Genomic DNA, 16,535 nt, shown 5'->3' with positions numbered 1-16,535 from the left:
ATTCCCTTTAGAATGATCCTACCAGTCTTCTACCGAAGCTATAAGGAGTGGTGCAAGAGGATACACATCATAAAAGTTAAGCCAAAATAATGATTACCCACCAGCCTACAGATTTCAAAAGCAATGAATTAGCTGGAATATTACAATTGGCAGTTTTTGTTTTAACCAAAAATGTGTTGATTGCATACATAATTGAGATTCATAAGTATCTTGAAGATAGCATATTCAGTGAACCATTACAATAAATTCTGTCAAGAATTACATTCATTGTGATGTATAATTTCTAATCATCCCTATGGTATAATTTAAATTATGATTAGATTCATTTTGAACATTTAAACCTAAAATTAGTATTTTAACCTAATTTTTCAAAATAGGTTCTATCTAATCAATAGATTGATATTTAAGAGAAATTATTTTTATTACCGAACACATTGAAGAACTAGTGTGATGCCATGTTCTATTGGTTTTCCAATAGCTAGTTTAAAGCATTATTAGATTTCTTCTCTTTTATTAAAAAAAAAATACTATGGGGGAAATCCCCTTTACCTTCATCTTAGTCTTCTGACATATCCTTTTATCTTTATCTTGGTCACCTGACATAAATGAAAATTCTCAAAATCTTTGATATTTTTATTTAAAGAACCAATTTATATACCAATTTCTAAATATTTTCAGTTTCAATAAAATTTGACATGCAGTTAGAGTGACTGCGATTCAAATTATTCTAGATAAAATGTTTTACAGATTTTATAATTAAATTCATTCTTATCTGTAATAATGGAATGAGCTAAATTACCCTATAAAGAATTTTCAACTTTGAAATTTTTCTATATTTTTAAAAAATATGGTAACTTATTATCTTTTTGAACTTTACTTAAGCAAATATTTGACCACATGCTGGTGGGTTTTAGTGCTAAAACCACTAAATTTTTTGTTGTGTTTTATAGACAATGTATATTGTGTATAAAAAAAAAATTGGTGTTTACCATTTTTTAAAATCTCTCAAACTTTTGGTTGTTGACACTATATGAATGACACTACAATTAATTTTATAACTTGGAAATTTACTTACCCTGAAGCCAATTTAGGTCAAGAGTTATTAACTGTTTTTTTATTATGGTCTCCTTTGGCTATCTGGTAAAGTGCTGAGATCTCATAGGACTATAAATGAAATTCAATATATTAAAATAAAGATGTAGCTTTTTTCTCTATTCTAGTTCACAGTCCCTCTGATTAGGTTGTAAAGTTGTGAATTTGAAAAAATAACTCTAGAATCACAGAATTTGATAGTTGGAGGAAACCTCAAAAACCTCTACATACACAAAAAAAATCCTTACTGTGATTCATCCAACTTTTGCAATTTTAAAGACGTTTTTCCTAAAATCAAGCCTAAATTTGTTTCTTGACAACTCTACCCATTACTCCTGGTTTTGCCCCTTGAGATAAAAGAGAACAAAGTTAATCCCTCTTCCCCATGAAATCCTTCTTATACTTAAACATAGTTATAATATCATCTGTTGAATCTTCTTTTCTTCAGATTAAACATGTCCAGTCTGATCTTCATATGTCATGCCTCAACATTAAGGAAACTCCAGTTTACAAATGTTCTTAAACAATGGTGTTAAGAATGAACACAATATCCTAGATGAGTGCTGCCATAAAAGCAAAGTACTGTGGGACTATCACTTCCTTTGTCCTAGAGGCTCTGCCGCTCAATACAACCTAGCATCACATTAGGTTTTTCTTTTTTTTGGTTGCTACATTATATTGCTTAGTCATATTAAACTTGAAGTACAGTTTAAAAAATCCAGATCCTTTCCAGAACAACTCCCCCATCTTATATTTGTAGTGTTGGTAAAAAAAAAATTTTTTTTGCACTTGAATGCAAGAATCTACATTGATCCCAGTTGAATTTCATCTCATTGGATTGTACCCAAAACTCTTATATAGGTCCTTACAGTCATCTACTCTGTTACTTGTCTTACAGCTTTCTGCCATCTAGAAATTTGTTTAGCATACTATATATTATCAATATGCTACATAATGTATGCTGCCTTTATTCAAATCATTGATAAAAGATATTGAATAGCAAGGACAGGACAGATTCTTGGAGTACTCTCCTGAGGAAATCCTGCAATATAGACATTGACATCAAACCATTTCTGATTCAATCTGTTAGTATCTAATTTATATCTCTCTATCTTCTTTACCAGAAAAGTATGAGCTATTTTATCAAAAAGCGTTGCTAACATCTACACAAATTATATTTAACAGCATTCCTCTCAACTGCTTTAATAATCCTTTCAAAAAAGGAAATTAGGTTATTCTGGCATGACCTATTCTAGATGGAACCATGTTGGCCTTCTACAGTCACCACTTCCCTTTCTAAATTTTGGGCATCTGTCTTTAATAATTTCTTCTAGATTTTTCCAAAGAATCAAAATCGTACACAGGCCTCTTATTTGTGGGCTGTACTCTTCCTTCTTAAAAAGTTGGACATTTTCCCTTCTTCAATCTTGTGATATTTCTCCTGTTTAATTTAATCTTTGAAGAGTTTTGGAGAGAGGCCCCACAATCATATCTATCAATTCTTTCAGAAATTGAAGATTTATCTCAGCTAGGGGTCAAAGACAGATAAATGCTATCTTCCTATATGCATATCTGTCTTGATTATCATCTCTCCGCTAGCCATTTTTGTGCTAACATTTCATGTGTAAAGATCCTTCTCCATTGCAGACATAAAAAAAAAAGATAAAATAAAGAGTTAGCTTTCCCCTTTTTTTACTGTTATAAGTTATCCCATTCCCCATAACTCCCATTCCTTTTACTGTCTTTCTCCTCCTAATATAGTATTTTTAAAATTATCCCCTTTTTGGGGTTGCCTTTAGCTTTTTAATCATTCTGGAAGAGATAGGCAGGGAGACCTTCTGTTACCTGGACTTCTGTCTTTTGTGTATTTCTATTAAAATGTAAGTTGGTGAATTTCTTCCTAATACATCCACATTAGCTGCAGACAAATCACATATGTTTTATTAAAATGTTTCATTTCATATTTGAGTAACTCTCATCTCTCTTGGGCTGACTTTCCTTAAAGTATGTCAAGATCCATAATCATTCATAGTCTACATTTCATATTAACTACTAAGAAATTTTCATCACATTCATTCATCTTAATAATTGATTTATGGTATTCTAAGCAAATAGATAAAGTAAATAACAAGTTGACCTCTGTTGATCAGATGAACTATTTCTAAAATATAAAGCTCTCATTTGGAATTAATACTTGGCCATTTTTGTAGCCTTAAAGATTTTCAGGTTCTTATAAAAAGAACCATCACAAAATATTTTACAAATTACAACTATATTACATTTCATACACTATATATACATTCATATATACACAATTCATAAAATTATTGTTAATCCATACAAAGTACAAAGGAAAAGTGATATATTAGCCTTAGCTACAACCTCAGCTTGGTATTCTCTCAAAATCTGATCTTCCTCCATAGCCAAATACAATTTCACAATGATTCAATCGATGATTCACTAGAATCAAATTTTTGATGGGGTGGGTCATCAAAACAGTCCATTATAAATAGTATAGCTTTAATCTTAGATAACTTTTCTGTCTCCATTACCTACTCTATAAAACTACTCTATAAAAATATAACAGTGTTCAATTCACAGGATAATTTGAGACTACTAAATTGGTTTGAGCTCATTAAAGAAAGTTATTTTTTGGACATGTAAAAAAAAGTTATTTTATTAAGAACATAATATATGAAAATGCTTATAGGAAAATATGTTCCATTCATTCATAAGCTTGTATTTCTATAAATGTACACTACATCCAGATGTATTCTACTTGTAATGCTATGACTTTATGTTTTCACTATTTTTTGGTATCCCTAGTCTTTAGTGTAGTGTCTAATACATAGTATCCACTTAATAAAATGCTTTGTTTACTAACTAATAAATGTTTGTTGACTGACTGACTGAACATTGTGGTTATTCTGGCCAATTGAAGTTTTTGTGAGTGATCATTTGCTTCCATTTCTACATATTGCTTTTTCTACAAAATCTTTCCATTCTGTTTGTTTGTCATTCTTTTAAAAGTAACTTGAAGATAGCATATACTTACAAGTCCCAGAACTACAAAATAATACCAAATCATTTGGACTTTTCATCCCTACTGTTCTAAATTTGAACCATTAGAAAATCTAACCATTAGAAAGATGTTCTTTTACTGCTTTGAGGTCACCAAAGATTCTTACATCCTCATGCTTCATTTTGTGAAAATCTAAATGACAGTATTTTCTGTCTATTATGAAGTGAAATCAACCTGCCTATTTTTTAATGCTACATAATTTTTAATGATCTTTTACTGTTTTCTTTATCTAGTTCCAGGGGTTTTTCCATGTTAATCAATTGTTGAAATGAGACCTAATAATTTGTCATTCTTAAATACTATATTATATTATATTTTATATCTTTTTATATCATTACCATGTTTTGATGTCTCTTCACAATCAACCCTTATATTTGTGCCTTTGATTCCATCTCCTCTGGAAGATTGTTATTCTCCCCACTCTTAATTCTAAGCTAATTTTTATTTATTGGGTATTTCCTGGCTACCTTCAAACATGTTTGTCTCCCTCAGCCTCAAAAAACCCTTTACTTAACTATTCCTTTTATAAACAAATTATTTATACAAGTAGTCTATATTCCCTACTCTTTCTCTATTCTCACTCACCCCTGAGCCCCTTGCAATCTTGCTTACAACTTTATCACTCAAGTAAGAATTCTCTTTCCAAAGTTACAAATGATCTCTTACTTCCCCAGATACAATTACCTTTTCTGTCTTCATATTGCAATATTGGACATGGATGAGCAGCCTCATTTCCAGGATATTTTCTTCCTGAGTTTTCTTGACACTGCTTTCTTTTGATTTTCCTAATTGTGTAGCCACTTCTTACCTCTAAGTTGATATGCCCCAAGGCTCTTTCCTGAGTCTTCTTTTCTTATCTCTCCTTTGTTTTCTCGGTAATTTCATCAGTTCTTATGGGTTATATAAGATATCTTATGGATATCTTAGTTATCATATCTCTGTAAATGATTTCTGTATATTGACATCCAACCTTCATTTCTCTTTTCTACCCAGTCTTCTTCCTTGGAATGCCTATTGGACATTTGCAGTTGAGTGACCCATAAACGTCTCAAAGACAAGCAAAATTCATTATCTTTCCTCACCCAAATCCTTCCCTCTTCTCAATTTTTATTGAGAGCACCACTTGCCTTCTGGTAACCTTGGTTCACAATCTTGGAGTCATTCTTAGCTCTTAAGTCTCACTCTCTCTGATCAGTTGCTAATAATGACATTTACATAGCACTTTAACATGTTTAAAAAAAAAAAAACCACCCAAACCTATTCTATCTCATTTGATTCTCACAATTTTATAAAATAGACATCTTTATTTTTCAGACTAGGAAAGCAAGTCTTTATCAGTGACTCTGTGAGTCACATTTCCTGGTCTCACAAATAATAAATGCCTGATCAAGATTTGAATTTTGGTCTTCCTTAACTCCAGACCCAGTATATCTGCTATGCCAGCCAAGCTACAGTACTAGTTGATATTAAGTTCTCCTTTACTCAAGCTTCTCCCTATCTCAAATCCATCCTTCAAGAACTTACCAAAAGGAGATTCCAAAAGCACAGATGTCATTCCCCTACTCGAAAAGTTTCTGGGATTAAATACAAAGTACTTTTCTTCATGTTCAAGTCAATTTTCATTTTACTTTTCCATGCCTGGGGCATATTAGTCTGTATCATATACATTCCAAACCACCTTGCAGTTTGTGATATTATATGCAATCTCCCATCTGACCTCCATGCTTGAATGCTTCCAGTAAGGCTCAGCTCAAGCACCACCTTTTATACAAGGTCTATCCCGATCTCTCACCTACCTTGTTGGTGCCCTTCCCACAGGAAATAAATTTGTATTTATTTTGTATATATTTATCTCTGTACATGCTGCTCCCTTTTTCAAACCAAATGGAAGAGGCTGGTTTTAGAACATAATAGGCATTTAACAGATCTTGCTCTTTATCACTGAGTGATTAAAAATACCTACCCAACACTTGGAAGTTTGTTTGGGGTTTCAGTTCATATCAGCAGACTTTACCTATTATATGCAAGACAGTGTTCTAAGTACTAGAAATAGGACATTTTCATACACAGTGAATTAACCTGCTATGGTTTGGGGGTTTTTTGTGGAAAAAAAATTTTCCCTCAACCTCTATTCTTTCTTCTCCTTATTTGTTCATCTCCAGAGTTCACTTATTTTTACTTCTTTGTATTTAGGAACCTGAAATCTAATTAGCTTGAGTTTGCTTTCTGAATTTGCAGTTTTAAATGTCTTCAATGGGTATAATCACACCAGAACTTCTAGAGTTTCATACATCTAGAGACAAACAAAATAAATCACATCATGCTTAAAAAAAAATAAAAAAGAATCATAGAATTTACTTGTCATTTGCATTGATTATGCCTATTTGTAATGATGGTGTGTATTAACTGGTAACAACAAACTACATGGGTGAGGGGAAAGGGAAGAAGGGCTAGGGGAAAGTGAATAGTAATAAAAGGACTCATTTTATTAGCTTTCTGTAGAGATAGTCTGTGTCCAATCATATGATATCAATATTTATTTTTTAATATAGTAGGTCACAAACGTTTTTGTAGCTTGTATTCTCCTAGCAGTGTATCTGTGAGTATACTATTATCTTAGTGTAATAAAAATTAAATAAATTAACATATAACTCACACTACAAACATGTCTCACTTAGAATAGAGTATTGAAGTCAATTTGTACATTTCTCTTTCCAATGCTTTTGAAAATTAGTAAATGTCCATTGTAAATTTATTTTGCTTGAATTTATTGTAAATCATCCTACATGACCAGAAGTTGACATTCAAGTGTCATATGCTAAAAATAATGACAAATACCATCAACTTAATTCAGTTCTCTGTAATTTGGGGAAAGAGATTTTTGTTTATTTTTGTTGAGTTTTTATATATATTGAGAGTAAAGTGGTTAAGATAACATGCCATGAGTTCAGGAGAATTATTAGAAAACCAATGGATTTGGACTGTTTTATAGACTTCTTTTTTCTTCTTCTTTCCTGTCTTGCTGTGTAACTGTTAAGTTGGTAAGTACAATATGTTGGAATTACAAAACAACTCTTTAACTGTGAAACCATTCATCACCCTAATCATGCTTTCAATTATATAACCAAAACCTGATTACTCTCTTCTCTGTTCCTCAGTTAACACCTGTCAGACTGTGCAGTGTGTCTCATATCTATTATATCTATCTTCTCTCCTATTTCCTCACTTCTCTCTACTCTTTCATCATTTCTTCATTAACAACAAAGAAAGAAATGCAGTGATAGTTCTCTTCCTCCCCAAACCTCCACTAGAAAGCATTGGCCAACTCAAGGTAAAAGCAAAAGGAAGTCCTGTCCTTCTTGCTGGGAATGGTGTGCTTTACAAGACAAGCATGGACTCCCATCTCTGCCTGTTGTCTGCAATGCATTTCTGAAGGGGGCCAGTGGTTCATGGGCTTTAATGGTTTACCTAACTCAGATAAAAAGGGGGGAAATGACACATTTCCTTATACTTTAGGGTACATAGGTCATTTTAATCCTAGTTAAGAAAGAATATTGAAACACTACCATTGAAAAGGGGAGAACAAGTCAACTTGGATTTTGTTTGACCACAAACTCTTAATGTACATTTGTTCTTGAATACATTTATGGTATTTGTCCTTTTAGGTACTCTAGAAACTTTGATTCATGATGAGATTTATTAAATACACTTGAAGTTTACTACCATCTCAATAGGAGCCACTTCCCTATGAAAATTTTTATTTTGCATTCATAGCTTCAGTTTTGCAAATTAGAGTAAAGGCAAAAATAAATTGAGAAATAAATTATAGTTAGGAAGTTTTAAACAGTAGATAATGGCTACAATTGCCATTTATTATAATACCTGATTAAGAATGTGTGCTTATTACCCAATATATACCAGTAGCCATAGCTAGGCAGTGTGGCATAAGAGAGCTATATTTCAAGTTAAAGAACCTGATTCAATAATGGCTCTGCTATTTATATGCATGAGCTTAACCTTCCTAGGCCTCAGTTTCCTCATCTGTAAAATGAGGAGGTTGAACTAAATGATTTTTAAGTCCCTTACAACTCCAAGTCTGTGATCTTGTGATTATACATGAGCACTATTATCCTTAAAGAATTATAATGGAGAGTCTAAACAAATGCCTCGGGAACTGTAGGCTGCATTACTAAACTTATTGCTTCATACTTGCAACTTTTTCTTTGTTGTCTCTGCAAGTTTTTTGGTGGATTTTTTGCTCTTTTTGCTTTGTTCAGATAAGAGCTATGCTCATGGAAACATTTAAATGGAAAGAACTAATCTTATTATTAGCAAGGAATTTGGTCTTGATAGCTAAATACTTTTCCTTTTTTTTTTTTTTTTTTTTTCATTTTAAAATATATTTACTTTGGTTACCTTTTTTTTTTTTTTTTCTTTCCCTATGGAACAAATGGTATTATTGATCTATTCTAAATTATGGCATTTTTTGAAACTTTTTTTTCATTTAGACATTTAAATTTTTAGCATCTCTGTTATGCAAAACTTCCATAAAGGAAATTACTTAATACCTTTAATGACTTTAGTTTGACCTTCTAGCTTTTTAGGAATATTTTGGAGTATTAAATTTAAGCCATGAATGCCTACACTCTGGAGCTTATTGTAAAGGAACCAGCCCTATTTACCTGCATCTTGAATCCTGCATGCTTATGGTGGCTCTAGATCCCTCCCCTTCCTGGTTGTAAGGAAATTGCTCCCCATAGCTTCTATTTCAATATGATATTTTGGGATTTTTTCCCTGCTAACAATAGTTATTTTCAATGAACTTACAATACTTAATAGGACATTCTAGTGAATAAATATCAGAAATATTCTTTTTTTTATGGGGTACATTGCTGGGACATTGGTACTAATAGTTTGTTTCTTGCTGTTTCTATAGGCTCCTGCCCGGAGACTCTACCCACTGAAACTCCAACAGCATTGCAGATGGATGGGACCGATTTAGCTTCTCCAATGTCTCCACGAACCAGCAAGAGCCGAATGTCTATGAAACTTCGCCGCTCCTCTGGCTCGGCCAATAAATCCTAAGGAGACCAGCAACTGCAGCATTTTTGAACAATGAACATTAGTGTTGAGCAGTTGAATTAGCACTGACAATGTTTTCCCCCCAGAATTTAGCCGGGTGTTTGTCTGCTATCACACACATGCTCCTTCCTGTACATTTATTTTAGAAAACAACATTGATATTTTATTTGTAACTTAATATTTCAGCTTCTAGATTGCTGTGGAGTTTTTAGTTACACTCTTAAGCTTCCACTTTTTTGGTGCCATTTATATACCATATCCCCTAATTTTCTTGATAATTATGTCTAAATTTTCACTTTTAACTCCAGGGTTAATATTGACCCAAATATGTAATTGGAAAAAAAAAAAAATCTCGTTTATTGTGTGTAACTTTCTTAGCAAGCTAAACATACATTTTTTAAAAACATAACAATTTTAAATTTAAGCATTTGTAAAGGCCAAACAAGACACAAATTTATTAATGCACAGGATGTGTATAGATTATTTATGTTATTAAAACTAAAATAATTACAATAAATGGTCTTTTAGTATTTTAGTTTCCACTTGAAAAATTTTTTTTAGTATTAGTTTTCTTTCCCAGTGACTCATTTCCTAGCCATGTGGATAATACCATGATAAATCAAAAACTAGAAAAATCACTGTGCTGCACTCCAACTTATGCTTGCCTTCTAATTATTTTTTATAATATTTTCCTTTTAAAATGGTATCACTGATCAATGCCATTCTGTTTTAAGATTGTGGCCCTGATCATCTGGCCCAGGATCTTGGTGGATCAATAGTTTCTTCTATAGGGAAAAAAATATTTTTCCAATGTAACTTCCTTGGTCAAAATTATGTGTACTATTAAAGAAGATAAGGGAATATTATCCAGGAGTCATACTTTACTCTATTGTTAATATTGAACTTTGAGGTGTGGATCAGTACACAATCCAGTCCTCCAGAGTATTTTTCCTACAACAGAGGAGCTGCTCATATTTTGTGTTGAGTGGCATCTCTCTTAAGGAAATGTAGCATGGCATTGATTCTAACTGCATGTGTAAATACATCATACAGGCAACTAGAGAAATATAAATTATGTATGGTCATTCATGTAATATCTACAGATTTGTAATTGTTAAAGAAAAGATGACATATTTAATAATACAATAAAATTATTCTTACCAATTTCTGTTCTTGAGTGCTGTTTGATTTAGTTTTATGCCTTTAAGGCAAGTAGAGTCTATCTTATTAATGTTATTAATACATAATAAAGAATAAATTTAGTTTATCTTCTCAATTTAAAAGTAGATCTGAATTTTCTTTCTGGGGATGTACTTTGAACCCAGTTCGAAATACATCTCTCTAATTTAAGATTGCCCCTAGTGACTTCTTTTCCTACACAGTTTGAGTTGTGCCAATAATTGTCTCAGTTGCTTGACACCTTAATTTCTTAAATAAGCTTTTGTTACTGCTGCTCCTTTCATATGATAAATTGAAACTTTATACAAAAGGGGGTTAAGTTCTTTTTTAAGGAAATAATTTTTTCTGATCAAGTGTCAAAAACATCTTTTTTGTTGTTGTTGGTAAGCAGAAATAAAAATTGAAAATACAAGAGAGCCCCTATTCTATTTATCTGTAGAAAATATTTTTTATTATAAGAAGTGCATTAGATTGTATGGAGTTAAAAGTTAAAAAGTTAAGGAACAAATGAAATAATCCAGAAGATTAAGATATAGAGTTATGGAATGAAGGAACTCTTTCAATTATAATGTGCTTCCAAAAAAAAAAAATCTAGAAAACTAGGATAGTAGAAGACAGGAAATAATGAAATAATTACTTTGGAAAAATTAAGCTATATAAAGGTTTTTTTCAAACTTACAGTTAAAAAAAAAAACAGCAATTCAAATTAAGACCAAATTTGAATCTTTAAGTATTAACTTAAAAAAAAAAAAAAAAAAAAAAAAAAAAAAAAAAAAAAAGGTGGAAGGTCAGTATTCCAGGGGAAGATTAAGTTTGTAGAAATTGTCAGTATTTCAAAGAGAAGTGTAACACTCTGTAAACACTTTTCTTTGAAATACTGGCTTAATTTCTATATTTCTGTATTTGGAGTATATCCTGTTACTAGGAAGTTAGGTTATTTAGAAGGAAGATTGTATTAGCCCCTATTTAAAATTAATTCTCCCTTCTCTTGCCCACTGTATCTTTCAAATTGATTCTAGTCAATCATGTGAATGTAATACTATCAAAAAACACAAGACACAAGCTAAACACATTTATTTGGAGAGCACCATACACCTCTGGCTAATAGAAGCAAGGACAAGGATGTATAGAATGTACATCATGATTTATAAAAAGTAATTTAAAAGTCACAGGTCTATTTTTTAAAAAGATTAAATGAATTGCCTTTCAGTTTTATGGTGTATTACATCTTTTTGTAGGTTCATATTTAATAAAAGAAATGAAATTACAAAAAAAAAAAGTATTACCACAAATTGAGTGAAATGTTACTAAAGAAGTAAATTTTTAACTTCAAGAAATCAGGCTAAGGTGGGTTTTTAAAGTTATTTTAAAATAGTTCAAGGAAGTTTAATTTACACAAAATTGAAGGGGGTGGGATATACCTCAAGTCAAAACTATTACTCAAGCACTTTTTCCACTTTCTTTGGGATAGATCAGTTTGATGGAATTGGGGGGACATGTTTACAGGAGATTAAAGACCTGAAATAATAGCCTCCTCAATTTCACTTAAGCTCAGTTTTGCCCATAGCCACATCTTGATTGAAACCTTGCTTCTTTACTGTTTTCTGTTAGTTTGGCACCAATCCCGTCTATTTCACAGAATGTACAGTGAAAAAAGTATCTGAGCTCATTAAATTTTATATGGGTGCCTGCGACGACAATGGAAGCAAAATCAGCAATAACCACATTGAGCGGCTTTAAAAAGAAGAAAAGAAAAAATCCTTTCTAGACAAGTCTTCAACGAGACTTTCCATAGGAATTAACAAATTACATAGAACTTTTTAAGGTTTCCAAGTGGCTGAACTCCATAAAGCCTTTAGGAAAGAAAAGGAGGTAAAGAAAGAGAAGGCGGAGGAAGGGTACTTTTACCAGTTGGTCCTGCAGTAGCTCACAATGTCTATTTCTTCCCGAATTTGTCCCAATCTTGTTTTTGTTCGTACTCAGCAACCGGGTCTTAGAGGCATCTGGAGCAATAACACCTGCCGGCTTTCCGAAGGGTGACATTTGTTGATATGGCGACTTAGACCCAAGGAACTGAAGAAGGTAGACGGACAATGCTTGCAAGGAAAGATCTGCTGAGTATCTCCGTCAGTTCCACTTGGTCCTTCTGGAGGCATCCCCACTAAAGTAGGCAATAGCATTTCCTCCCGCATCGCGTGCCACAACCGGTGCTTGTCTCTGATGTCTGCAGAGGGGAAGTGTGCCCCGCAAAGTGGGCATGGGAAAGTAAGCTGTAAGCTATGCTCAGGGCTGTAGCCAGGGGTTAGCGCTCTGGCTGATCCCTCCTGATGAGTATCCAAGTGCTTACGCAAGTAAGCCTGACGGCGAAACTTCTTGTGGCAATATGGACACAAGAAAACCCCATCCCCATTGCCTTTCCCTGTACCCGGGCGACGCCCCGACTCTGTATCAGTATATGGGCCCTGTGGTCGCTGGGGCTCAGGGTGCTTAGTGACCTTAACATCCAGTCCGTGGGTAGCTGAGTTGAAACTGTCTTGATGCTGATCATTCAGGGAGCTGTCCCGAATAAGAGGGTGCTGACTTTCAGTCCTTTTCTCTCTGTTATTCTCCTTACCTTCCGGCAGGAAAGGTGCGATAATGCTGCAGTCTGTAGACAGTGATGAGGAAGAGGAAAACGAAGGAAGAGCTTCGGGGATAGCTGTGGCAGCATTAGCAGTACGTGGCTTGTGCCACCGGCGATGGGAGGCGAGATTGGCTGGACAGCTGAAGACCTTATCGCATTCGGGACAACGGTACTCAACTCTCACTATACGAGAGCAACGGTGTTGGGCCAGTGCAAAAGGATCTGCGTACTCTTCCTTGCACAGCTGGCAAATAAATTCACCCAGTGGCGTCCGGCTGTTTTCAAGGACCCGGGAGGGGGTCCCAGGTGTCTCTTCTTTGATTTTCAATCCCAGGACTGGGGATGTGGTTACTTCATCCGCGAAGCTCAGCCTCCTCATAGCCTTCGGCTTCTTGGCACCTAATACTGCTGTTCCAGATCCTGACGCTGACACAGCTCCTGGATGTCCCTTGTCACAACGGTCGTCTCTAGTGCCCCGTTTCAGGCCTTGAAGAGTAACAGTGAGGGGAGCTGATTCCGGCTTTGTAACAGCTTCTGGGAAAGGTGCCAGAAGTGGCATCAAAAGCTGCTCCACCGAAGATGGGGCAGACGGGAGTGCCACAGTGGAAGAGAAAGCAACCGCGGCTGTAGTGCCTCCCGGGAACGATTCAGCCGAAGCAGGAGAACTGAGGCAGCGCTCCAGGAATGTCGCTCGCAACTCCGCACCTGCCGGCTTAGCTGGGCTAGGACTGGGACCAGGGGTCGAGCCTCTTCCCAACCCCGTCACAACGCTTTCCCACCGGCCTGGTCCCGTTCTTTCTACTGTACCCAGGCAGGACGAAGTGTTTACGGACACTGACGGTTGAGAAGCCACCTCCCTCTCCTCCTTTTCTACCTTTTCCAAAGAGAATCCCAACAGCTCCTTCACGCTTCCCTGGGGACTGGGGGAAGCCCCTCTGGGGAAAGTAGGCGCCAGCAGCTGAAAATCCCGACGCATTCGGTAAGAGCCTCCCAATCTCTTGGTTCTTTTCACCAGAAAGCCCCTCGGCATGATGGAGTTGGAAGAATGTGAGAATTAAACTGAGAGTAAAGGAAAAAGGTGAGGGGTGGAGGCTGCAGGACCCGAGACTGGAGCAGGACGTTGCTACAGCCGTCATATTCTGGTCTTTATAGCTGAGACGGCAGCTGGACAGAGGAGGCAGTCAACCTCGCTCTGGAATGGGAAGGTGCTACCCAATCGGGAGTAGAAAACAACGTCGGAAAGGGGGGGAATGGGCGGGCAGGGTCTAAACTCACAGCTGCCCAGACTGGCTACTGTAATGGTTGGATAAGCACCCTAGGGGAAAACTAGAGGTTGATTGCTTCGCCACGCCTTCCCCGAGTTCAAACAGTATTATCTCCTTCCACCAGCAAAATCATCCTCTTGCCAATCCTGGGTTAGAATGATACCCATTCAAAATGGAAACAAAGGCGCGGGAAACCCGCGGAAAGGTAAGCCAGTCAATATGTGTGGGAGATACTACAACCTCAATCTTCGCCACCTTCTTATCCAGTCCGTGATTATACCTTCGGGTCTCTGCGTCTTCTAGCTGACCAAGAGGGAGTCTCTCTAGTCCCTGGCCGAGGGAGCCTACAACAGCCTCGACAAAAACATAGAAGATTTTCTAGAGCCGAGAAAGAGACGGGAATTTCACCTCCTCTTCCAGCATTCAGGCCTCGGAGAAAGAATTGGGGTGTGGACCTGCCAGAAGCCTCAGGGATGAAAAGACAGTTTTGCGGCCGAGGGCAGGATTTGGGTTCCTTTTGTGATTGTACTAGGAAGGTCTAGTCTTCTTGGTTGCTTGACTGGGCATGAGAAATAGGGCATTTGGTGGACTATGTTAGCGAAAAAGAGAAGAGGAAAGGAGATCGCAGGGCATCTATGGGAAGCTTAGTTAGAAGAGGTGTGCAAATTAGTCACAAGTGAAAACACTCTCTACTCCCACTGAACTATTAGAGAAGCAACAACAGAAAACCAGAGTGAATTAACCTACTGATCTGTTCTTAAGTTTGCTGCAGGAAACATCTATCATTGAGACTACTAATCTTTGAAAGCATGAGGATTCATTTGTGATTAAAGTTGCTCAGTGTAGAAATTATGTTTCTTAGCAAATCTTTAAAGCTCAAGAAACTAGTCATTCAGTCTCCTATTAGTTAAAGAATATAATATATTTCTGATAAGGGGGAGAAGGAATATGAGGTAGTTTTCTTCCTTTCTGAGATAAGTCTTAGTACCTCAATCTGCTTTATAGCTCCAGTTAGTCTGTTAATAAACTTTTGTTAAACACTTATGATGTCCAAAGAAACTATCATCAACAGAAGGAAGACCCCAGGAAGGAAACACGCATTTATTCGCTGTCAATTATGTGTAAATAAAACTCTGCAAATATTACCTCCTTTTATCCTCACAATAAATAACTCTTGGAAGTAGGTGCTGTTATTAATAAATAATTAATTTAGAGTTAAGAAAACTGGGACAGATGAGATGACTTACATATAGTTGGCAAATATATGAAGCTAGATTTTATTTAATCTTGCTATCTTACAGGCCCATTCCTCTATTCACTGGACTACCTACCTGTCAATAGAATTAAGGAGAATCAAATAAAATTTCCTGTAGAATGTGGGACTTTACCTGGGATTTGAAGAAATCCAGAAAAGTTAGGAGTGAAATGCTCAGAGTCAGGAGAATGGAGTATCTTGTTCAAGGAACAGCAAGGAGGCCAATGTCAATAAATTGTGAGTGTGTGGAAGAGGTAAGAGGATTAGAAAAATTGGGAGAATAGATTATGAAGAGCTTTGAATGCCAGAGGATGCTGGTAGTGACAGAGAGACATTGGATTTTATTGAGTAGTGGGGTAACATAGGCATGCACTTTAGGAATATTACTTGGACAGCTGACGAGAGGATAGACTTGAGTGGGGAGAGACTGGTGACAAACAGACCAACCAGCAGGCCATTGCTATTGGTCCCAGCAAGAAATGATAAAAGGCCTGTGCCAGGATGGTAGAAGTGTCAGAAGAGAGAAGAAGGCTAATGTGAAAGATGTTTTGAAGGTAAATTTGATAAACATTGGCAATAGTTTTCATATAAGGAGATGAAAGTGAGTTGAGTATGGCACCTATTTTTAGAGCATGGGTGACTGGGAGAATGGGGGTACCTTCAATAGCAATAAAGAAATTAGGAAGAAAGAATGCTTGGAGATTTGGGAAGACAATGAGTTTAGTTTTGGATATATTGAGTTGGATATCTTTGGGATATCTAGTTTGATATGTCCAATAAACAACTTGAGATGAACAGAGAAGGTGGGGTTGGTTAAATAAAGTTGAGAATCATTTGCAAAATAATTGAGTCTGTGGGAATTCCTGAGATGACTAAGTAAATATTGTAAAGGAAGAAGAGAAAAGATCCCAGGACAGAACTTTGTGGGACATCTTATAGTATAGCAGGTGTGACCTT

The 16,535-nt window shown here is 35.6% G+C and overlaps 2 protein-coding genes across 10 annotated transcripts in view; one reads left to right on the top strand and one right to left on the bottom strand.

Annotated features, from left to right (window-relative positions):
- The window catches only part of RALGAPA1 (Ral GTPase activating protein catalytic subunit alpha 1), a 302,140-nt gene extending 291,720 nt beyond the window's left edge, over nt 1–10,420 (top strand). For 8 of the 9 annotated variants that reach the window (XM_074290587.1, XM_074290589.1, XM_074290584.1 and 5 more), the window contains one exon: nt 9,111–10,420. In XM_074290587.1, coding sequence (XP_074146688.1) covers nt 9,111–9,259 — 149 coding nt within the window. In that variant the 3' untranslated portion in view covers nt 9,260–10,420. Of the gene's footprint in view, nt 1–11; nt 3,999–9,110 lie in introns of those variants that run through there. The other variant, XM_074290586.1, reaches the window with a different exon arrangement.
- An 803-nt stretch (nt 10,421–11,223) lies between these two features.
- INSM2 (INSM transcriptional repressor 2) lies at nt 11,224–14,401 on the bottom strand. The gene has a single exon (XM_074290580.1). It carries the CDS (start codon nt 14,086–14,088, stop codon nt 12,415–12,417), a length of 1,674 nt encoding a protein of 557 aa, XP_074146681.1. The 5' UTR covers nt 14,089–14,401; the 3' UTR covers nt 11,224–12,414.
- Between the last annotated feature and the right edge of the window lie 2,134 nt (nt 14,402–16,535).

The sequence above is a fragment of the Sminthopsis crassicaudata genome, chromosome 2 (assembly GCF_048593235.1).
Source record: "Sminthopsis crassicaudata isolate SCR6 chromosome 2, ASM4859323v1, whole genome shotgun sequence".
Classification (NCBI taxonomy): Eukaryota; Metazoa; Chordata; class Mammalia; order Dasyuromorphia; family Dasyuridae; genus Sminthopsis; species Sminthopsis crassicaudata.
The sequence above is the reverse complement of the archived record's forward strand: the minus strand, read 5'-3'. Positions and strand labels throughout refer to the sequence as shown.